General features: G+C 38.8%; 1 protein-coding gene across 3 annotated transcripts in view; it reads left to right on the forward strand.

The window, feature by feature from the left end:
• Positions 1–22: 22 nt before the first annotated feature.
• The window catches only part of CTDSPL (CTD (carboxy-terminal domain, RNA polymerase II, polypeptide A) small phosphatase-like), an 82,982-nt gene continuing 58,420 nt past the window's right edge, over positions 23–24,584 (forward strand). For all 3 annotated transcript variants that reach the window (XM_009333299.1, XM_009333300.1, XM_009333301.1), the window contains exon 1: positions 23–215. In XM_009333299.1, coding sequence (XP_009331574.1) covers positions 140–215 — 76 coding nt within the window. In that variant the 5' untranslated portion in view covers positions 23–139. The remainder of the gene's footprint in view (positions 216–24,584) is intronic.

Genomic DNA, 24,584 nt, shown 5'->3' on the forward strand with positions numbered 1-24,584 from the left:
AGTTTGGTTTTTTGTTGGTATTTTTTTTTTCTTTTTTTAAATACAAATCTGCATATTGATTTTTAAACAAACAAATCCCCCCCGCACACAAGCCTGCCTCTGGGAGGGAAATAGCCAGGTGAAATCTCACTCTGTTTCCATGGACAACCCGTCCATTATCACCCAGGTGACTAACCCCAAAGAGGAGGAGATCCTGTCCTGCACTCAGGATAAAGGTGAGCTGCCATCTCTCTTTCTCCATCTTTTTTTTTTTTTTTTTTTTCTGGAAATCACTGCTTAAAAATGCACGTAGTAACAACTTGCATTCTTCAGTGACCGTATAATCCTCTCTCTAGGCTGCTGGGAATAGAGGAGGGCTTGTTGGGTTTGGTTTTTTTTTTTTGTGGGATGAAGATATTTGCATGAAGGTCTCTGAAATTGCTTGCTGGATACAGCTGAGAACTTCTTACAGTGTTTAAATATTGAGTTTAATCAGCAGTTATTTAAGTAAAATATTCTTGTTCGGTGAGGGTCAGCAAGGTAACTTTGTAAGGTTGTCACTTTGCGGTTAGTGCCCTGCTTCAGGGAAAGGATACCTGTGCTGGATGTGTTGGAAGGTTTTGAAATCTCAGCTGTAAAGATTTTCTTCACCCCCACCCCACCCCCGCCCCCCCTTTTTTGGAAAAAAGGGATTCCTGATTTCTCTCCGCTTTCCTGTATTTCTCCCTGCCTCATGTTTAAGAACCTGTGTAGCTTTGAGGTTTGTTGTTGGAGAATACTTGCGTGCCTCAGAAAGAAACATGGGCTACTTTTGAAAGCAGGCTCTATTTACTCTGTAGATAAATAGTTGTTGCTGGCATCAGGCTTCACACTTAGGTTGCGTTTTACTCCAAAATAAGATGAATCCAGCCTGGCCGAAGGAGCTGTTTCTCCTCAAAAGTCTAGATGTTGAGGATTGTCCTTAACCTTGTTTCCTTTTGGAAGCTCGGAGGGTCCTTGGGCTGTAAGTGGTTGTGTCCTTACAGCTGGCAATGAGAAAGGTACGGGTAAGCAGCAGGGTTCAAGTTCTGGGGAGTTGTGTGTGATTGCTGACGGATTTGGAAGTTATTTGGATGTCGAGTTTATGGTTTGTTACAGGCAGTGCTGGTAAAAAGGAGAGAAAGGACAGAAATTGGAATTAGAGTGTGTGGCGACGTTCCCTAGTAGGTATGGTAATAGACCTCTGAGTGGTCTTCCAAAAATGGTAGATTGATATATCTCCCCCTAAAATCGATGCTTTTAGTATCCAGAAAGCTTCCATTTTTGTGTGGCTCATCTTGTAAATAGTGAGGGGTCCTGTATCGTTGGAGAAGTTGCTTCCTGTTACTTTCGAATGAAGGGCTGTACGTGAAATCTCTGTCTTCTCATCTCACCAATGCTGACTGCAGAAGAAGTATGGAGGTAGATTTAAAAAAAAAAAAAAAAAAGCCATCAGGTTGGGGGGTGTTTGAAGGAAAAATTATTTTTTTGTTCGGTATAGGAGTGCTCACGTAACTCTCTAATTCATATTGTTTGTGAAGTGATGCTTCCACCACGAGGCCTTGTTTGTCTCAAGAGATTTCTGATGTTTTCCTCCGTTTTGGCAACGTTGAGCGTGGGGTATCTACAGTAAGTAAGGTGCTGGTGCTCTGCTTATGATGTCTGCTAAGACCTGGTTCGGAGTAGATGTACGTGATACTGTGCTCAGATGTTGTTGTGGTCTTTACGGCCTATAGTATTGTACGTATGGAAGACCTTCATTAACATTGTTAGCAGCTGGTTGAAATTTTACTGTAAAAAAAAAAAAAAAAAAAAAGCCGGTTGAGACAAGTAGAGGAAAATTTGACAGCTCAAAATAAGAGTTAGCATCCACATCAAACAAGTGTCTTCAGGGTCCTCGGTACAGTGAGCTGTGCTGCGTAGCGAAAATATGCATATAACTTGCATAACTATGCAGTAACTTGCATAATATGCATTGTGTTCTTGCTGTTGGTTTGTCTTTGGCAGAAAATCACAATGGTCTTAATTGCATGGCAGGGGCTTTTCAGGCTGCGTGTTAGCAAGGGTGGGCTGGGAGAGAGCAGAAGGAGGGTAGTTGGAGTTTGAGACCAGAGGAAACTTCAGCATGATCTTAATACAGGAGGTGGATTAATGTTTTTTCTAGGTTTTGTTGTTTGGTTTTTTTTAATGTGGTTAAAGTACATGCTTTGGATTGACTGTGTGCTCTGTGGTGAGACTCTCAAGTCATGCCAGAGCAACTTTTGCAGAAAGAGAATTGCAGGTCTGTCCGTCCCGGGCTCTGGAAGGAGAGTGTTGCTTGCTCTTACCTTGTCCGCTACAGGTTTTCCCACTGCTCGAGGTACGGAGCTTGTGAAAACCCATTGCACTACCTACCTTCCTTGCGTGGTTGCACATCGCGTCACCCAATTTTCTGGTAGATTTCTTAACAGTTTTAGCAAAGCCTTTAGGTCCGGTGAGCTACGAGAGAGCCCGAAGCTGAGATGGTGAATACAGATAGGTTCGTAGCGGGAGATTGATGTTTAAAGTCAGTCTTCACTGTTAATTCAGACTGAACTGAATGCATTGGTACAAAATGGCTAACACATTTGTTAAGGCATAATGAATTAACTCTTTATTTAACGAATGCAAGAATCATCTGAGCCGATCTTCTGAAATTTTGTAATACAGGGAATTGCAACAGCACTGTACTGTGTGAGCAGAGGCTGTCCAGTTTAATGAAAACCTGCTTTTTCCTCCGAGTTTAGCATTTGGCTGCAGAAATATGTTCCAGGGTACTAACTGGCATGTCGTGGCTTCAGGAGTCAGGGTTTTCTTAGGGTTTTTGGGACCTTCTGTTGGTGTTTCTCATGGAAAAAATTGATTTTTTTCTTGTTGTTAAGCTGGAGAGAAGCAGTTTTACAGTAGCTGAGCAACTGCTAAATAATGCATGTGTATACCTTTAAGTGATTTTTTTCCCCCAAGATTTTTTTGAAGCTTTTAATCAGCTGTGAGTCCAGCATTTAGCTTGATTTATTTTTTTTTATGTATTTATGTTTTAAAAGGAGCTTGATGTACAATATATGCTTATGCCTGATTTCTCTTGTGCAAGGGAGCGCGATTGGCAAGAAACAGAGCTGTTCTCTGGTCATGGGGCAATTATGTCTTTGAGTAAATACTGTGCTTTACAAATAAAAATGCCCAAATATTTTCTTGCTAATCCAGATGTATTAAAAATTAGCTTTTGAGATAAGTGAAGCTGTGACAACTTGTTAAAGAGGAGCTTATTAATACTAAGATGGAATTGTTAACATTTATTTTTAACAGATAGTAAAAAATTTCAAAGGTGGAAAAAAAACAGATCTTGGTACAAGAACCATTCCCTAATACGTTGCCACATGGTGGTGCCCTGTATTTACTTGTCTGTCAAAATGAAAGCTGAGCGTGGAAAGTTGCTACAATCATATTTTATTATTATTGTAATGTTTGTTCTGAAATGCCTGCGGTGTTCGTGCTGCTAGAGGATTTTGGTCCCTATCTGTGTCGTTAAATTAGTTCTGGGAAATAGAAACTTCGTTCTCCCAATTGGAAGTGATACGTAGCTGATTAAAAATATTTTGAGCACTAAATTCATGGAGAATTTAATTCCCTGTTAGTTTTTTAAGTAACAAAAAGCGTAGTTCTTCGCAGAAATATTTTTATGTTGTGGTCATTTGGCACTTCTGGAAACTGGAAGCATTAACAAGACTTGTAACTTGAAATTAAAATGGAGACATAAGTATGTGAAAAGGGGTTTGTTATATCAGCGGTAAATGTGAGCAACTAAGAAAAAATATAAATAAAAACTACAAAGAAAAACTGAAAATCTGAATCTCCGTATAATCAGTTCTACAGATAAAATCAACTGTTTATTTTATAAGGAAAGTATTAATTCTTGTTAATTAGCTGAACAGTGGCCTCTAATGTAAAATCTGTACAGTTAAATTTATAGAAAACAGTGCAGTGCTGGCAAGTCTTTGCACTGAGTGTCACTTAGAGGGTGTGATCATGGACGGGTAATAGGCATTCAGTCCAAAGAAGTGAATTTCCCTTTTTTACCTCCATGCTTTAATTTGATCCTCATACATGATGCAAATTCTTGGCTGTTTCCATGTGCCAAGTTGAGTAGTAGCGTGATAGTCCAGTTCTTCTTCAGGTACCAAATCCTTCAGGCTGTGGTGTTGTGTTTTCTCTTTTTTGATACATCTTTCCTGATTTCTACAAAATTTGTCTGTCAGCTGAGCATCTATTTTCAGTTATTTAGAGTAATTGAATGTTTTAGTGTCCCTACAGAAGTGTATTTTCTTCTGCAATAAATTATTTGAAAAAGGTTCACAGTGGAACGTAAACCATTATAATTTTTTTTAATGAACAGTGTAATTCCCCAAGGATGTTTTCACAAACAGGCAAACTTTTTTGCCTTCCTTTCTTTCAAATAAAATTGGGAAAAACCAGCAATGAGACCAGTATTCATTATCATTTCAAATAACAAGTTCTTAAGATCTCAACTTAAAAGCCAAAATAAGTGTCTTTAATTGTGTCTTCAGTAAAAAGCATTTTGAAAATATATGAAAATATTTTGTATATTTTTTTGCCATTAGATCACCGGTTTTCAGAGTACTCAAACATCTGAACATAGGTTAACGTTCCTGAGACATTGTCTCAACACATTTTTATAATGTTAACTTCAGAATTTTAACTTTAAAGTAGCATTAAAAAAAAAAAGGAGGTGGAAACCACTCTAGCACTAGATTGGAATGTGAGTTGCTCGCAGAGGGTAAAATTTTAAATCATTAACTAATGACATAGTTGTTATATGAAACCAGTGTAACCATACAGTAGGTTTTATGTTCCAGGGAGACTGTAGTAACCTGTAGTAACCCAAGATTTGATTTAGGGTAGCAGTTAACAAGCTGAAGTGTACTGGCAGTAATGTGAATGATAATTTGCATGAATATCTAATATTCAGCCCGTGTCTGTAAGCTGCAGCATTATCATTTCTTCATAGTGCATGTCGTCTCAAATTCGTATTTGTTTCAATGCAGAGATTTAACTAAAGTGTTCAGAAGTTTAACGTGCCTTTAAAAAACCAAAGTTGACCTACATTTTGCCAATTCAGTATTCAGAAATGCAGTTAGCACTTTCTGAGCTAATCAGTAAAATGCAGTGTGATCGATGCTACACTTCATCTTTCAGAATTTAATCTGAACGTCACAAATAAGCCTCTGGATAACGGGTCCATGTTTGTTTCTTTAAAGTGATACGAAAGTAAAACCCTGAGAAAGCGAAAGCTAAGAGAAATGAAACTCGCTTATTTGGTCGGTGTTGGTGAAAGATGTTGTTCCTGTTTGCCTGGTAGATAGGTTTAACTATGGGAAGCTTATTTTTCCGTCACGGAACATTTAATTTATGAGTTTTACTATGTTGTAAAAGTCATCATTCAGACATATGAAAATGGTTGCAAATGAGTTCTAGCCCGCAATTTTTGTGTATGCTGAATCTTAAATACTCACTCTGTAAGCAAGCACGCCTTTGTTTTCTGCTGAATTTTGAGTTGGAAGAGTTGTTGGCAATGACCACCGTGGTTGGTGCTCAGTATTACATTTTCCATTAAAAATCCCGTTTCAAGCAGTCCTGGATATGGAAATGTTAATTTGGGGAGTGAATTTGTCCATTACTCAACCCTACCCAACGGAGAATTTCGGATGGATTACTTTGAATTATATTTGTAGTGTTTCTGTCCACAAGATTTAACATTTTCCTTTTTAAAAAAAAAACAGGAAAAGCAAAGACAGGTCTACATTCTTCCTTAGGTTTTTACCCACTGTGTGGATCAGTAGGGGAAGATGCGGCTCATCCCTCCTCCCTGCCTGGGGGATATATATTGCTGTGAGAGAAGCTAGGCATGTGGATGTATGTAGGACCAGGAAGGAGAAGAGAGCTGCTCAAGTGCTCCAGCCTGTTTGAGGGACAGAGCAGAGGGTATGAGCTCCTAGCTCTTGAGGGCTGCTGAGCCCGTATGGGGACTGATAGTGGGACAGGGAATAGGTTTAGTGTCTGCTACGGGCTCCCGACCTGCTCTGACCCCATCCATCCTCATACAACTCCCGGGCAAGCAGGTACTCTCGCGATGAAGTTGGGTCTCTGTCTACCCAGTTGGGTGGTTGTCTGTGTTCCCATAGCCCAGTTCATAAGTATATCCAGAAAGGGGCAGGAATCTTCCAAGCTGAAATAAGAGCACGGCCGATAGAGCTAATGAGCAAGCCAATTTAGATGTTTAAAGACCCCACCTGGATTGCTCGTAAGGATTGTATACTGTTTGATTCCTCTCAGCAGTGGAGACCTGGCTGGAAAATCTTGCAAAAACTCTCAGCAGCATCTCTGAAGTCTTTATGTGTCTATTCTGTTGAACGATATTGATACAAGCTGTATTCTCAGTGCTCATCTTCCTGGCCAGGAGGCTCAAATAGGATGTCATGGTACCAGTGGGTTTCAATGCTTTGCTGAACTTCCAGAGCTTTTTGTAAGGGACTGCGGGCTGGCACAGAGGAAAGATGCCTTTTGTGCTGTAATGTAGCCAGAGACATTTTTAAGAGTTTCACGTTGGAAATGTTAATCTTCTATAAATTCTACTTTTGCCCAAGTTTGACGGGAGCTTGCTTTATTTTTACTTGGAGAGGTTAAGGCATAAAATGGACATAGATGTGACAACTACAAAGGGCGTAAATAGCATCTAAATAGATCAGACTAAAAATACGTTCCACATGGTCTACTGTGGTATAATTTTGGCCTTTTTTCTATTTCTAGAATGTTTGCTATAAGACAAAAAAATCAAAGTGAGTCTTATACAGTCCAGTCCTTTCAGTACCAGCTACTAGTGTGTAACATGGATATTAGCGGTAAAAATGCCAGCTTTAGACAAATGAGCAGAGAAAGTTCTGTGCATGGTGTTGGGCCTACATAAAGTTTGTAGGCTTTATTCGGTGTGTTATCAAAAGGATCACTTACATAGAAGTGCCACAGCTTGTTTTCTTTGTACAAGACAATAAAGTATGATTTATAAAAAAAGAAAACCTCATTATTAGAAGTGATTGGCTGTACTAGAAACTGGAATTCTATTACCTGGAAAATTTATTGTGAGTTAAATCTGAAGAAATATATGGTAGACTTGGATTCTACAAATGCCAGGTTTTTTAAAATGAGATTTTTTTCCTTATTTCTTTTTACTAGGAAGAACAATTACTTCTGAACCTTTATTAGTATATTTAAAGCCTGACAGACAGGGGCAAATAAGATCCTGCAGGCTGTATTTTGTACAGAAGAGCAACCCCAAATGAAGGATGTGTGGTCGGTCAAAATCTACTGTGTATGTAACTTTTTAAAATGTTTATAAAAATTCAGGACAGTTTTGTAGGAAACAAATATTTCTTGAATGTCAGCCTGAAGTTACAGTTCATGTATCGATGGTTTTGTTTAAAGTCAAGTCATTTCTTGTGAGTAACTGGTCAGCCAGTTCTGTCAGTTGTTTTCTGCTGCTGTTGCAGGGCCTCCTTATTTTCTTGGTAGAAAGTGATGTATTGATTTTTATTCACCACCATGTTCTTTCCCACCCCCGCAGCTCTCTTGCTTCCTGAGTTGTCCTCCAGGATTCCCAGCAGAATTAGCAGTAAATCTAATCTTGCTGTTTCCTTGTCCGCTGTAATCAGCAGTAAAATTTTGAACTTTCTTGTTCATTTGATGATTTGCAAAGCTTGGTCATCTCCTTGGTGTATAGCACTCCTCTCCTGGCCTCCTGGAGTCAGTGGGAGGAAGAGGGAGAGATGTGTCTCCAGCGCTTGGGGATGAACTCCTAGCCTCAGAGAACATTTTGGGGTAGATGGATCAGTTTCCATCTTCATAGCTGTCAGAAAGAAATTCTGCCACAATGGACGCACGTAGAAGAATCCAGGCATGTTTCTTTGAAGTAATGTTAGTAAAAGAATTTTTTTAAAGGTATGAATTTCGTACAAAGTTGTTCGGAGCATGCATTTAACAATTTGCATGCAGTGCTGCTTTATTTTTGTCCACAAAAGCTGTTTTGTATATACATGCCTGAATAATTAGATACTTGCATTGGTTATCCATGAATGCACGTACATGTGGTTACTGAGGATCTAATTACGAGAACGCTTTGGTAAAGTTCAAAATGGCGGGCATAGGTTTTGAAGTTGTCTTCAGTCTAAGGTTTGCTTGAACTGTGAAGCTGGCAATTTTTCCTGGTGATAGTTCAGATAGAAGTATTCTGCAAAGGAGTGGTCAATAGTGGCGCGTTCCTAGAAGGTACTTAATATTTTTTACTTGTTTCAGCCAAGTATGTTGAAAGATCTAATATTTACCACCTGGAGAGAAAGGAGCTTTAAAGATTGTAAAGGATTTCAATAAACCTTCACAAAAACCTTACAAATTTTTAAAAAATAGGCTTATGGGACTTTCTGTAAACTAAAACTAAAATTGATTAAAGATATACATTAACAATTTGATGAATGCAGTGTAAAGCAAAGCATTTCAGGAAAAAACAGTTCAAGCATGCATTTTACAGGGATTTTTGGAGTGAAGCTTTGACCTTTGGGTTTTTTTTAATTCTCTCCCTTGCTGTATTTTGCTTTCTTGTCTTTTTCTGTTCTCATCGTAAGTTTCTGGATTGCAACAGCTGCCTCTTTGTGCTCTGATGATGCTGAAGTTTAAGGGGCTCAGAGCTGTTTGGCACTGGTGGCTGCGTCCAGGGGTAATTCTGGTATGAGAAGCTATAGTAGATGTTTGGAGAGTGAGATGGTGCAGTGATGAGGAACCCTGCACCATACTGCATGGACAGATTGGCCCCTGGCAAGTTGGCCAAAATGGCATAGGAGCTATCTGATAAGGAGAGACATTCTCTCTGTTTCTTAACTCCCCATTAAAATCTAGTAAGATAAAGGTCTTGATGTTGTGTCTGAAGCAGGATCACTGTCGCTGTATAGCAGCTTTGGTTCTTAAAGCCGAGACATTTATTTCTTCTTCGTAACAATCGGTTAAAAACCTTGATGGAGTGTTGTGCTGTATTTAAAGGGAGAAGGTGCATGAAAAATAACCAATACAACAGAGGTAAGTATGCCAGGGCTCTTTCTACAGTGCAGCATGGCTTCAGAATTAAAGGCAGAATATCCCATTTGGGCAAAAGTAAGCATTTGCTCATGCATCGTATGGGTGACCTGCATAATCCTTGAGAAGATATGGTTGCCAAAGTAGTTTATCTGGGAATTCCTGAACAGGATTAAATGACAGCAATTTGCATTTATTATAATAAAAGTAATCTTACGAAGGTACTGAAAAATAATATTATAAAGGTACTGGTCATATTTCAGCATACGAATTGTGTGTCATCAGTCAGTAGGGGAAGGAAGGGAAAAACATCTTTACGTAGTGACCAACTGAACATGTCAAGTATTTGAAATGATATTTATCGTGAACTCTCACCAACAGTTTTCCTGGAATGGGTTATGTGTGCTGGGAGATGATTCCCTCTGCCAAGTCATTTGTCGGCCAGCTGCCAATTTTCATGACTTTGTATGATAGGAAGCTGGTTTTGTTGAGAATCAGTAAGTTGAAAATGACTTGAGAGTTTTGGTAGTGGAGGGGGGGAGGTTATGTTAGTTGGGGAATTAAAAAAAGTAAAGGAAAAGAGTACTGAATGCAATCTACAGTGCAATTCATTTGCTAATTACACATTGACATAAATTGAAAAGTCCCAGAAGGAGTGGGTTTACAACATAACTGTAAAACAATTTGCATCTGTGTAGGGGTCTGTGCTTATCCACAAAGGAATGAGATTTTAAGTGGATTTGTTTAATCGGGTTTATCGTGAGTACATAGTTGTGGGACTCCTTTTTCCTCACATTTCAAAATCTCATGTCTTTCTGGAAGATTCCCTCTTGTGTTGAGATGAAAGATGTCAAGGAAGCAAGTATGGTAAAGTTTAAGGGACAATGAAAGTGAAACCTAAAAAAAACCAAGAAATGCCCTTAATTTTAGAGTGGATTGAATACTTGTATGTTTCTGGCTCCAGATTATCATGATAAAACTGACAGTTTAATGCAAACTGTGCCCTGAAATTCAAATTCTTTTTTTCGCTGCCCCATAAGAAATTTTTAAACATTCCAGCAAATTCTTGCTGTCTGTATTGGAAAGGATGCTAATAACTTAGACACACTAACTAGTATTACTACAAAGAGCATTCACTGTTAGTATTATGATAGTTTGGGTTGTGGGCTGTTTTTTTTTTTTCTATAAGCCTTTCAGACTTGATGGTGCCCAACATGTTACCCAGCAGTTGCTGCCACTTTTTCTTTTGTAAACATGTCATGAGAGGAACAAGGATAAAAATTTGAACAAAACTGGAAATCAAAGTTGGCAATTTTGAAATAGGAATCTCTTCAGCTCTCATTCCAGTATTTACTTGTACTATTACTGCTGCACTTCATTATAAATTACCTGTTTAGCATCGTTCTGGCAGGCAACTGAGCAGGGTGTTTTTAAAAATGTCACTACCTCAGTTGTTTTGGTAGTGATGGATTCTTTTCAATACCTTTTAAATCAAACAGTTGTTTATCTTAAACATAATAATTAAATACTGTTACTGTCTCAGGTTATAAAACTGTAATATTATTAAAAGGAGAAAAATGAGCTTTCAGACAAAACCTGCCCCAGATGCAAGAAACAACTTCAATAGATTCCTAAGGACCAGGTGCCCCTAGATCCATCAGTAAGGTACCGTTTCCATTAGATGCAGAGTAGCGAGGTTTCACTTTATAATTTCTGTTCAAATGTCCTTTCAGGAAACATCCTAAATAGAAAGAATGAAACTATGCCATTTCATTTTGCAATGTGTAATATGCTAGACTAAGCCCTGAAGTGCAAAACTTAATGTTGACCTCGTGCTATTGTGGTTCTGTTCAAATACAATTTCCACAGTGGTTGTGAATTCCTGTTGCACCAGACGGTTCTGATTTTTCCCCCCATGACCCAAAAGCATTTATTTCACCAAACTCTGTTCAAATAACACTTGCAATCTTCCTAAATTGTATATCTACAAATGTTTATTGGAGCTTTGCAACGTAAAAAATAATTCCCCTGTGCTCCTAAAACCAAGAAAACAAAAAAACAACCTACCCCCCAAGAAAAAAAAACAAACAACAAAGAAACAAAACCAAATCAAGCAAACAGACAAAAAAATCCCAGTAATATTAGTAGGGATATAAGCTGTGAAAAGGAAACTAATCATGAAAATCTCAGACGGCAACCTTGCGATGATGACCAGAAGGGCATAGCAGTATGATTTTTAGCGAGGTAACCTGGCACTCAGTCTGTACAACTGTACACGCACTCCAACCCCTTGAGAAAGTGGGATGTTAGTGTACAAGGATATGCATTTGTCTGAGTAGTGTTTGTACTAAAACGTAGAAGTAACACTGGTTTTGTTTTGGAAATGTCTTCAATGGGTACTAAAGAAAGGTAAGAGTAAAATACGGCTGGGCTGACTCATCGCAGAATGTGCTGAGATAGTCTAAATTCAACATGGTAAGGTTAATATCTGTTTAGTTTAGGCTTTATTTATCTTTAATGCTGTGGATGGGGGGGTGTTGGAATTCACTTTGTCGAATAATTTTATAAGTCTGTAGGTTAAAAAAATCATTATTTTTTCAGCAAACAGTAATGCACCTACTGCTTACCAGAATGCTTGGGTTTTTTTCCTTTACTAATGGTGCGAGGTTGACGTAAAATGTTTCTAATGGCCACTTTAAATTACCAGTTGGAGTCAAGGTGGGAAAACAAAAACAAAAATTCATGGGTTTGTTTTTAAACTATTTTCAAGTAACTGTCAACCCAATACATGCTGCTCTTTTTTTTTTTTTTAAAAAGGCATTTTTTTTATTGTGAAGATGATTTCTTGAGTCCCACTGTAGGTGGTCTCTGTATGATAGCCTTGAAGTAACAAATGGCTTTATCTTCTCTTCTGCTAATAAGGTCAGTATAGATTTCTGTTTTGGACAATAATGACACAGTTTTGAATGGATAATAATTTTGGCTGGAAAACAGGTTCACAGTTCTCACCTTTTTAATAGCTGATTAGGTAACAGTCAGGTAGCTGGCTGTTAGGAAGTATTTTACAGGAGTAAGCAGGCTTTCTTGCTTTAATTAAGACCATATGCATACAGCAACTGTGATTGTCTGGGAATCCATATCCTGTATTTTCAGTTAAATAGCTGATAAAATGTTGCAGTTGTGGAAATGACTACCAAGTCCAGTAGGCAGATGTCTTTGAAAGCAGTTTTGGTTTTGCTTTCTATTTCATCATACAAAGCAACCAAACATTTCTTGAGGTTTGATGGTTTTGTGCTGTAACAAAATAAACACTGAATATTTTTCTATATCTGATAAGGTTACTGTTTGGACCCAGTATTCAGAAACACTTTTTAAAATAAATCTCAAGTCTACCAACTGGCAAAACACCTATAAATTCTTGTGTTTTCTTTGCGAAAGCGTGGGTTAACTTCTCTCTAAACAGTTGTCTTGCATGTTAAATAATAGTAAAAATGTATTGAGCAAGAGAGTTGAATGTGAACATGTTAGATTCTTGATTTGTGTTCTAGTGAAAGAGAGCAGCCAGTATTTACTAGAGAAGTCACTTTTTAATTCTTCTAGAAAAAATTAAAACTGAATGGAGGACTAGGATGCTTAACCTGAAGATACTTCTTTGGCAATGTTCGGATAAAACCGACCACTAACACCCTTCCCTCTGGAAAACATCACGTCTATTCATATCACTTCCCAGCGGTTAAATGCAGCCCTTGGAACAGTCACAGGAAATAATACCAATGTGCTTCTAAACCATGACCCACCTTTTGGCCAAATATGCCACTTTTCTTGATTGCTGGGAGGACCACATATAATTATTCTTGCCCTGCGTGGAGCCGGGAGGTGCCAGGAGATGTCCCAGGGCCCCTGCAGTTACTGCCCATTGCTAACTCCCCTTCCCGCTGGCTGATTTTTATTTTGTTTTTTTCCCTGTGTTTATTCGCAAACACCACCTGTGGATTGATTTCAGCATTTCGGTCCTTTTTGAGGAAAAGCTCAGCCAGCTGTTCTGTTCCTCATCTGAGGATGTGTGACTGAAAGAGATGCTTGCTTGGAGGAGTCCTAAATAATGCGATGCTTAAATATCTGGTAGAACTTTTTTCAGTCAAGTACTCGATCTGTTGCTAGCAATGCTGGAAATGTTTTCATGTCTGAAAAATGGGAATGTTGCTGTGCCTTACCAGGTGGTCAGGAACAGGACGATTTTCCTTGCTTTGGTTGATAAAGTGAGAGGTCAGAGCGTCTTCCATTTTGTTCAATGTGTTTGAATATTTTTCCATTGGGGGGGGGTGTGTGCGATAAAATAATCTGTGATATTCAATAAAAATTAACGTGGCTTTGTCATGTGTACATGTAAATAAGGTGGGTTTGTTTTAATAACTGGTGGAGGAAACGCAGGCGCTTGTATGATGCATTTGATTGCACTGTTGTAGTTGTCTGCTTTAGGATGACATGAATCGCGTTCTGGAGACTCCATTAACAGTAAAGGAAGTATGCACAGTTTTTCTCTGATCTCCGTGCTTGGCTGTGTGCCAGAATAGGTGGAATGGAGTTCAAAATCCTAATTTGACAATTTTGTCATCAGTTCCACACACTGTACATACAGCACTAGCGTTTGGCTGCACTGATCCCTGTAACCAGGGATACGGAGTTGCAGAGTCCCACCGTTTATCTTTAGCCTTCTCTTCAGAGGAAGAGGAGGAGAAGAAGAGGGAAAATTTGGCAAAAAAATTTCAGCGGTTGTTGGTGGTGTTCTGCTTCTCCAAGTTTAGCAGCATTGGGGGTGGTTGTTAAAACGGGCTTTTAGATTTTGAAACCCTCTGTTCTGAGCAGCATTAGGTAACGTGGTGCTCCAGCGCACTGGAAATCTGTCTATGCTGCAGCTTCCAAAGCCAAAATACCTGGCTGAATTTAACCAGTAATTTAGTAAAAATGGAAGAGATTTAAAAACTTGCCCTGTTGCAGACAGGAATTGCACAGTTTGCTCACTGATAAACTTTGGGCAGCGTGTTTAAATTGCCTTTTGTGGAAGTTTCATGTCACACTGAAGTCATATTGCTTTACTCCATAGCAGCAAACCTGATCTCAGCATCAGCAGGGCTTGTTGTTTTGTCACTGTAGAGAAACTTCTCCTTGTGTCTGTTACGCAGGCAGGAGAACAATATAGAGAGTAATGGAAAGGCTGCATTATTCCAGGGGCCTTTCTGACAGTTTTCACAGTTTCTATAGAATGCTAACAAATCTCCCATTGCAAAAAGCTGCGACTGAATTTGATAAAATATCACCTCTTCTAATTCCTTCTCTGATGGATTTTGTCATCTGGCTTCCTGAGTGAGTACCACCACTGTTTTAAATGCTTTATACCTTCAGCATTTCCAGAAAAGCTTAAAAAATTCTAACTGTCTGTTTCTGAATTAAATAAGTATACTTGCAGGACCATGATCCTTTGCATGGTTATTTATGAAAAGTCTTTGTAAGAAACTTAGTTCCCTGCTCTTCTGAAGTCTGCGGCATCGAAGGGAAATCAATACTCAGTTATGGAAGGGGAAGGGGATTCTTCTGGGATGATCGCTAAGGCTGGCTATATGGAAGGAAACGGAATCCTGTTGTGGAAGGAAGGGGAGAGATCACACATACATGAGTATTTTAAGTGGGATTCTGACTGGATTCATCTCATACTTGTTGATAGTCCAGTGTACTGCTAAGGAAAAAAAAAAAGAAGTCCAAAGTGTGCATCCCATTAGAAGAAGTGATATACTTCTCTTTTAACATTTATATTCAGGAAGCATAAATTTACTGTACTCATAGCAAAATTAAATTGTCATAGATCTTTAGAACTAAGTTTATATTTTTTTTATAAATTTCATTTGACTTACACTTTTAGTGATTTGGGTCTTGGCTTCAGGTTGCTCTCATCAGTGGAGGGAAAGACGATCGTGGTAGAGAAGCCTTTGCAGAGCTGTGTGGCCGTGCCTGGGATGGGGGGGGTCTGACAAATACTCTGCTCGCAGGGCTTCTGTCTTCCTAGTACCTGTCTTCCTCCTTTTGTGAACTTAAAGCTGTAATATTTTGGAATCTTGTCTCATCCCGCAGGTATGCGTGGCTTGGCACCTGTACAGGACTTTCTGTGAGCTTAAGCTCTAGTTCAAGGCGAGTCACTTTAACATAGGTACTTGCTGTGCCTTTTGGGTGGTGGGGGATGAATTTACAGCTAACTTCAAACTTCTGTTCTGAAATTCTACTTTAGGACCGGATTAAATCATTCCATAAGCTCAGCTGTATGCTCAGTGATATGATTTTAATGGTGCTGGTCTGTGATACTAAGGCTAAAATTTAGCTCACTGCTGGTGCTCTTCACAGTAAGATTCATGACGAAAGTTTGCACTTTAGTAAATATTTACAAGGCAGTTAGCAATTAGTGAGATACTAACGCTTTTCATCCTTTTTCTGTGATCAATGATTAGTAAGGTGGTATTTTATTTCTACTGGCAGGCTATGGTATTGCTTGCTCTACCTCTACTATTACTGTCCCAGGAAGTAATTTAAGGGAATGAGGATGCCAAAATGGTAAGGATCTGGAAAAAGACAGGCTGATATTTTGGGGGTAAACAGAAAACTAAGAAAAAGGAGAATAAGGTAGCTAACATAAAACTGGAGGAAAGATGGATGAAAGCTTTTAAAGAATTCAGTGTGATGTAAATGTCAGTTTGAAAAAAGAATCACCTTTCAGATGTCACACAAGCCCTTTTTAGGTTTTCTTATTTGGCAGTATCATTTTTCAAGATAAAAATACTAAGCCTTAATTTTCTGCTACGTAAAAGAATTTAAAAGAAAAGGCTTATTGTTCATACAAGGCTGGCAAACTAATGTTAGAAAAGTTTTGGGTTTTTTTCCAAAGTAGTATTTTTTTTTTTTTAACCCATTAGTGGTATTTCAGCCGTTGTAAACACTCGTGTGTAATTCTTTAAATAACTGAGAGTGAGTTGTTACATATGTATACAGGAGCACGCACTATATGTAAATACCTGTTACTCACCTTTAGGTAACAGGGTGTGTTACTGTGATAGGTGGTGTCCAGGCTCATAGCACCATGCAGTAATTCAGGTCGGAAGGGACATCTGCTGAGGATGCTCTGAGCCTTGTCAAGTCAAGTTTTGAGTATCTCCAAGGATGGAGATTTCACAGCCTGTCTGGGGCCCTTTTCTAGTGTTTGGCCCCTGCAGTTCCTAATATTTAGGAGGGATTTATCCTGTTGCGACTTGGATCTGTTGCCTCTTGTACTATTCCTGTGTACCTCCAAGAGTGTCACTCCATCTTCTCTGCAGCCTCCCCTTTGGTAGCTGTATGTGCTTAAAACATTCATCTAAATGTACAAAGGAATAAAAAAATGCTTGGTTGTCCGACGCTTCCCTCTTCCTCAAGCAGTTCTCTGTTCACTTGAATATAACTAATCTGCAAAGAGCTTTTTCTTCCATTATGTTTGTAGTGATTTTCAGTTTAAAACCAGTGCTTTGTTCTATTCTGCCACTTGCCATGGTCGTATTTTTTCCTGAGGGTGGGCAGATACTGTAGCTATAGGTTTCTCACTTGTAGAATCATAGAATCATTTAGGTTGCAAAAAACCTTTAAGATTATCAAGTCCAACTGTTAACCTGGCATGGAATAATACAATTTTGTCATGCTGTAATGTTCTCATCTAAGCCATTTTTTGGTTTAACGTAATCACCTGTTGAAAGTACTTATCCTACTGTGCATATGCAGCTTTTAACATTTTCTGCAATAAACAAAATCCCACTTTCAACAAAGTCATACTAAGTGTCAAAGAAACCTCAAAATCGTTAAGTCACTTATGAAAATGGAAGCTGAGTACATTTGAAAGAGGTACTCCTCTTTTCCAGCACTCTCTTGTTAAGGATGATGCTGGTTCTTGAGACACTGTACCCAAGTTACTGAGTGTTTCAGTAAATACAAACTATTAATCCATGAACTATTTTTAATTGCCCAGTGGCATATCCAGAAAAATTATTTGGGTAAGGGTGAAGACAAAGGCAGAATCAGGCTGACAAACACTAGTGCTTTTATGCCCGTGTGTTGTACAGTGTTGTATGTCTGAGCTATAGTTCACACCCCCACCACCACCTTTTATTTGGGTTAATTTTCTCACAGGAGAAAGATGGAAACATGGTCAGCGGCGAAGAGTTCTACCAGTTTTAGCAGATTGTGTAATTGTGGTTTTACACCTTGAACACGTTAGAGTAGGGACTGTTGTGTGTTAGAATGATAGCTACAGCATAAAAGTAAGTAAATAGGAAGCATGCTTTTACAGTGCTTACATCTCTTGATTACAGTAAAAGCCAAAACAGTCAGAAAGCATAGTCTCTCTGGAAAACGAGAAACAGGTAAGCTCAAGAGATGCTGTTAATAAAAATGTTGCATTGGTTCCTATTTCAAATAGAGCAACAGCATGTGCTTTCTTCAGAACCAGACAAAACTGCCCAAAAACTAAGAAGGGGAAAGAAAAAAACCCTTCATGGCTTTTTTTATCCACTTTGCTTGAGGCCATCCTGCAGAGATGCTTAGCTGTGGTTGTAGACAAACTATTTTTTCTGGGTGTGTATTTATGCAAAGGTAATAGTGCTGTCAGCTCAGCTTTTCGAAGATGGAAAGGGTAATAATGAGATGTTGTTGTTGTTATTATTAAATTGTATGTGTTTTTCATTCCTTGACAGACATGGTCCTAACTACGTAGTGGTCTCGCTCCTGAGTGGTTTGCTGTTGTTATGCAGTGTATGTTCATGCTCAATCTTGAAATCAACTGAAGTTTGTCTGGATTTAAAAATTAGATGAGATCCTTCGCCTTTAAAATTCAACTTTCTCTGCATTAAAACTTGGCAGTTCATAATATCCTGCAGCAATTTTGCATGGCAGTTTGGTAGCTTTTCTGTAAAACGCACAGAATCTGAGCCTATATAATCTCAGTGAGTAGTAGTTGTGATAGTGGCTCTTATATAGTACAGTATGAATGTGAAGAAACTTTGGGCACTGGTATCACTGCTCTACCAAAAATGAGGCTGAGGACTTTAATGGTACCAGCTAGTTACGGTCTCCCTCCAGAAATGGCATGATGATCCATAAACAGCTCCATGTTCCTGAACAAGAAGGTTAAATAATGGGTCGCTTTTAAATAAATTGCCATCTGACAACTTTTTACATTTTTTCTGTTAGTTACTTTTTTCCCAAATGTATAATGATTTAAAATAGAATTTGAGATTATAATGTGTGGTGATATATGCGTGGGCTTCATGTAGAGAAAAAGGTTGGGTTTTGAGAGAACAGCAGCATAGGAGACCTTGGTGGTTTGGGGTGCTTTTTCAACTGTCTTTCATTCTGCCTGTTCTTATTTTCTGTGCCAATTACATCTTACGTCGCCAGAAAGTTGTGAAACGTGAACGTCAGGCTGGAGTTTGTATCCTTCAAAATATTCATCTGTACTCCCGTAAAATGTTGCTCGTATTTGCAGCTGACGTCTCCTCTCTTTTCGGTACTGTGCTTCCCTGATTGTCCTCACCTGTAAAAATGAACCTCTGACAGTTCTATCCGCACAAAGGTGTGGGAAGAGCAGGGGTTAAAGATTGCGACAAGGGACAACGTATCCCTTGCAAAATGCTCTTCTGAGGTTACAGAAAACAACTGTGAAGACCAGGGATTTTTTTGGTGGTATTAGTGCTGGGGGTTCTTTGTATTTCTTTTTTTTTTTTTTTTTTTAAACTGTTGTGGATAGCATAATCTTTCTCTGCTGCTTGAGTTTAACTTTCCCAGGACATGTAGGACGACAGTGTTTTAGGTACTACTTTTTGCCCTAACTTCTTATTTTAGCACAGAACCTGCAGAGGTGAAATAGTTTAATGCTGCATACAACCTGCTGTTCACACAGCCTCAGGAAGAATGTATATACTTTATTATTACTAATAATATCATCATCATCATCTTAGCATTTCATCAGAATACCATGAACATTAATGGTTCATGGTATTTTCAGTACAGAAGATTAAAAAAAAATTACGGGGTAGATATTCCTGTGGAAAATCTGTACGTCACTTAAAAAATCCCTCTGAATCCTGTCTTCAGAGAAAAAAAAGTATATAAAATTCCTTTTGTATCTCCCAATAAAATTCTGACATATCCTTTCTTTAGCTTCAGCTTTACCTTTTGCAGCGTCCTTTGTTTTATTGCCGTAATACCAACTAGTCCATAAGAAGGCAACTCTCTCCCTTCTTTAAACTGCATCATGATACCAGTCACATCATGATTATAGTCGCTTCTATTCTGTTAATTCTGTCAGATAAAACAATTTGTGTTAATTACTGCTTCGGTTTCTCACATTATTTGGGCATACAGCTCTGTTACACTCAATAGCACATTTTCTGATTGTTTGTTTGTTTTGATGACAGTATTAGTGTTTAACTTCAGTGTTTTGCTTTAAGATTAACATATCATTAAGCTGTGTAATAAGATACAGTCTTTATTCTCATGCAGTGAAATGGCAGGGGAAGGCAGGGCATAGTTTTGTAGTTTATTCAAGAGAAGTTAAAAAAAAAAAAGTATAAAAAATCTCTGAAAGCGGATTAGCCAATTACTTGGCGCTCTCTGTTATGGGATAGCAATGCCAAAACTGAAGCATTTACAGTAAAATTCATGTTCACGGAGGTGGATTATTTTTCCATCTTTGCCAAATGTTGCAAAACACTGAGTGTTAGTACCAAAATAATCCATGTAGCTAGTTTTTGCATAATTTGGGGATAAGTCTTCTCTGATTTACCAGCAGTATTTGGTATACTTTTATAATATATTGCGCTGTATGTCTCTGGTATGGGTAACTAGAGGTCTTTTTAATAATTGCAGTTTGGTAGATTAACAGTTAAGAGTGTCTTTGCTTTTGGAGGCAAGAAGTTAATCTTTGACAGCATATTTTTGACGTGTTACTGAAAATCATTTTGTATGCTAGCTCTGCTACTATTTTCAGCATTTGTTGTGGGGCTTTTTTCAGCAAAAGTGCTGTCAATGTGCCCCGTGGAAGCAAAAATAGCAACTAATCAATGTGTGTTTTATCCATGGAATTAAGTGCTTAACTTAAATGGAAAATAGATTTAAAAAAAAAAAATCTTTCCAATGTGATGTGACAAGCTGCTGCAGCCTCATCTCCATTTCCTCGTGTGCGTTTGGCCCTAATTGTGGATATAAGTTTAAAGAGGGGTTGTGTTAGGTGGAAGAAAGTCTGTGGGGGTTTTTTGGTTTTGAGTCTTTTTTTTTTCTTAGGCCTTTGCCTTTAAAATGTGATTCCATGTGGAATAGATCGTGGTTGTTTCTCTTCTGGCCTTTCATCAATGGTGTACTCTCTTCAATTACTATCTTGACTAGTACCTGAAAAATGTAGGACACTAGGTTACCTACTAGCAGTGTTCCGCATAAAGTTTAGCGTAAAAGCATTTGGAAATCCTGTTCTCTGAAGTATTTCAGAAAAGCTGCTTCAAAAGTTTTTGAAGCACGGAGACTTGGGATGCGGTCCCGATAGTTGTGCATCCTGGTCTGCCACTGATAATTGATTGGCTTCTCATTTGCTGAAACAAATGGTATGTTTGGAATGTGGTTAATATTTATTCCTTACATTGCTGTCCATAAAAAACCTGTGTTCTTAATGTGCACCTACTTTTTATTAAAACACGGTTAGAGCCCTATTCCTTAAAAAAAGGGATCATCAGGTCACTACCTGGAAGTATATGGAGTCTGACCTCTTACTGTCATCTTCATAAATAACACTGGTTTTCCTTACGATTCATCCTTTTCTTCCCACTCTCTTTTTGACTTCCTGAGCTACCTGTAGAGACAAATGTGCCAAACGGATTGTTAATTGTTGCGGTTGCTTTTACTGGAGTCTATAGTAAGACATCTCATGATGGAAAGGTGGTTGTACATGTTGAAAACCTGATAGATGAACATGTCACCGTTGACATGAAACATTACAAGTGTGCCTGTAGTCATTTCTTTCATCACTACAAATGCGATTCTCTTCATCTGCTTGGCATGCATATATATGCAGAATGGCTGAACAGATTTAAGCATGCCTGTGTGTCAAACGCTAGTCTAGATGGAGCGTGGTGGTAGAAACATTTGCTCTTACAGGAGGTTGTAAGTTTGGGGACCCCCTCTGTCAGCTCTGCTGCATGGTGACGATGGTTGTTGCTTGAAACGTGATGTGAACCTGTTGGTGTCCATCTGAGCTGTAGGCATCATTGGTCTTGAACATTGTTTCCTCTTTTGTTTGGACTCCTTGAATTCTGCAGTTGTTCTTTTTTTCTTTTAACGTTTAACCTTCCTGTTATTATGAACATCTGGACATCTACAATGCTGTTCAGAAGTAGTGTGTATTAAAAAAAAAAAAAAATTAACCTGGGACAACCACAATATAATTTTTATCTGTTCTTGTAAGGATGCTTAATACTGCACCAAACACTTAATAAGTGTTGGTAGTCAGTTTATATTCCACCTTTAAGGAAAACTTTAAGGAAATGCATAGGTGTTTCACTGGCTGCTGAGCCTGTGGACCTGTGGTTTTTACCAACGTTCCACACTGTCTTCAAAGATAAATTAAGAAACCGTACAAAATTGCATGAAATTTTTTGGTTTGGTTTTTTTTTTATCCTCTCTCCCAGGCATTTGAGTTCAGAATTAATTTTAAAAAAAGCTTAAAACAACAAACAAACAAAAAAAGCACTAAAAAAACCACCACCAAACAAAAATACCTTTATTTCAGTGCGGTTAGTCACAGAGTGGAAACATTGGTCTCGGTGACAGCTCTCTTAAAGGGAGCTGGGCAGCTTTGCAACTCAGGCCGAAAAGGCTGTAGTCAGGTCCTCATTTGATCAAAAGGGGAAACATGCCCTGTTGAGGTGCTTATATGGGGACTTGAGCAGAATTACAGATCACTTTTGTGTGTCACTGCCTCTCTGGCACTTCTTAAACGCTGAAAATACTTTCTTACCAAGACAGTTTTAGGTTGTAAGATTCATCCTTTAAGGATTAATATGCATCTCTCTCAAAATGACTTTCATATTTCATCTAGACATGAAGATTTGTTGCAGAAGTTGTTTTTTAAAAAGATCTGAGATGAGTTGTGCGTTTGTGAAAAAGGATCGGTGCGATGCACATGTTGCGGCAGACGTGGTAAGAGCCGCGGTTGTGAAAGGAGGGGATCTGCAAAGGGCAGGAAAATACAAGGTCTGTCACAGGAGGGAATTTCAGTTTGGGCAGAGTCCTTCACCTGTGACAGATGACACCTCTTTAAGCCAAACATGAACTCTGGAGATGCTGGAGTTGTCTTCTGTGCAGGAAGAGCCAGCTTACAGTCTGTGTTCACACTGCGCGTTTTGTAGGATGTCCTAAGATGTGCTTCATATGAACAGGAACAGTGACAGTGATATAGAGCACGTAAATAGTGTTTGCATTTGCCATTTGAAGACCACTGCATTCTACTATGGTACAGCATAACAACATACCTTCAGCACTGGCCTTGCTCAATAGCTGTGTGGCAGTAGTGTCAGCTTCAGGAGTGCTCTCTGTTAAGTGGTGAAGCACCCAACGGCCTTGTGATGGGTCTTTAGGACATAGTAACGAAATCTTTGAACTTCATTTATGGAGTTGTCAAGAAAGAAAGACTGAGACGAAATGTTAGAAATAATAAAACTTACCATAAAATGGTAGCACCAGAAAGCTGCTGTAGTGGCCACATGAAGTGGCCGTAACATGTAGTTCATGAAAACACATCTTTTCTTAGCATAATAGGTTGTAAAAGTGAGCACTACTGATTATGTCAGTACAGTCACATTGTGGTAGATAGTTTTTCTTGGACATCTTTGTATCCTTACTGTGCTTTCACTCAGGTACCTGATAGCATCTTGCAATTAGCACATGCCTTACATGCTGTATAAGACTCAGAGTGATTGAAACCACAGATGATGGTGGTGAAGTGATTTTTGCAACTAGACGCTTGGGGAAGGAGTGCAGCGGGACACGTTGTCCAGCACATTCTCCTAATGTTCAAACAGGCTTTGATGTAGGAAGGGCAGCTGAGAGGTCCTTGAAGGTGTGACTCTGAAATCATAGGTAAGGAGGCACCAAGAGCACAGAAGTGGACGGTGGCTTGGAAGGGGTGACTGTGAAATGGTGGCATTCATTCAGGGGATTCAAGGAGGGAAGAGAGAGGAGGAGAGCAAAAACATTAAAATCAGTGAGCTACAAGATGGCAAACCTCGATAAACTCCGAGAAGTGGGAGACGTGACTCAGAGAGTTCTTACAGATGCAGACCTGAAAGAAAAAGAGGACTTAAGATGAGGTGGCAGTTTAACAGAATTTTTTATTACAGAGACAAGCACAGACTGTCCCACTTCAAATGGTGGATAGAAAATATAGTAGCTCACTAACTTGATAAGTTTCTCCAGCACAAGAAGGAAGGAAGGAAGCCTGTGGAAAGTCTGACCTAGTTTCCAGTAGAGGTGATTTGAGCAGGCATAAGTATGAAAGAATATTTTCGCTTCTCTGATACTTTTTGGTTGTTTTTAATTTGTTTTTAATTTTTTTTTTTAATGTTCTGTGACTTGAGCTTGCCAGAACATGCACCTAGCAGTGGCTGTGGGGAATACAAAGAATCAGCGAGTATTGTGGTAATGAAAGGAAGACAAAGGATTTGGTCTGCTGCTCAGCAGGAGGAGGAAGTTACCAACTTCTGACACTAAAATACTTTATTAAAATGGGGGAAGGGAAGCTTGTATCAGTCTTTGGCTAGGACTTTAATTGAGAGCAGATGGCAAATTAAATCGCTAGATGCTTAGTGGCTGGTGTGAAACTATACAACTTCAGAGCTGTGAACTGTTTCCTTTGAGTAAATAAGCTTCTAAAAAAAAAAAAAAACCAGAAGAATGAACATAACACTTAGGCTGCCTTATTCATAATTTCTAATTTCAGTTTTCAGAAAGGAACACAGAAACGTAAGAAATATTGCAAGGAACTAAGGAAACCGATAATATCCAGCAGATTTTTCTTTTCAAAAATAAACCATGCCAAAGAAACTGAGCTTATTTCTGGAACTTGGTAACAAGGAAAGGAAAAGAAAAACTAGTAGATTACCACGAGCTGAAGTGAAACTTCTAAGACTTTAAACTAGAAAAATGTGGTCTGCATATAAACTGCTGTAAAATGGGTGCAGAAATCTTTGCATAATGTATCAATAGCTCAGGGCCTTCGGAGGGCTATGGCAGGTGGGACTGTGCAGCGGTCTGTTCTAGGTCTGGCGCTGGTCGGTCGTTAATGACCTGGATGATGCAATGGAGAATATACTGAATCTGCA

This window comes from Pygoscelis adeliae, unplaced genomic scaffold (genome assembly GCF_000699105.1).
Source record: "Pygoscelis adeliae isolate BGI_AS28 unplaced genomic scaffold, ASM69910v1 Scaffold88, whole genome shotgun sequence".
In the NCBI taxonomy this organism is placed as follows: domain Eukaryota; kingdom Metazoa; phylum Chordata; class Aves; order Sphenisciformes; family Spheniscidae; genus Pygoscelis; species Pygoscelis adeliae.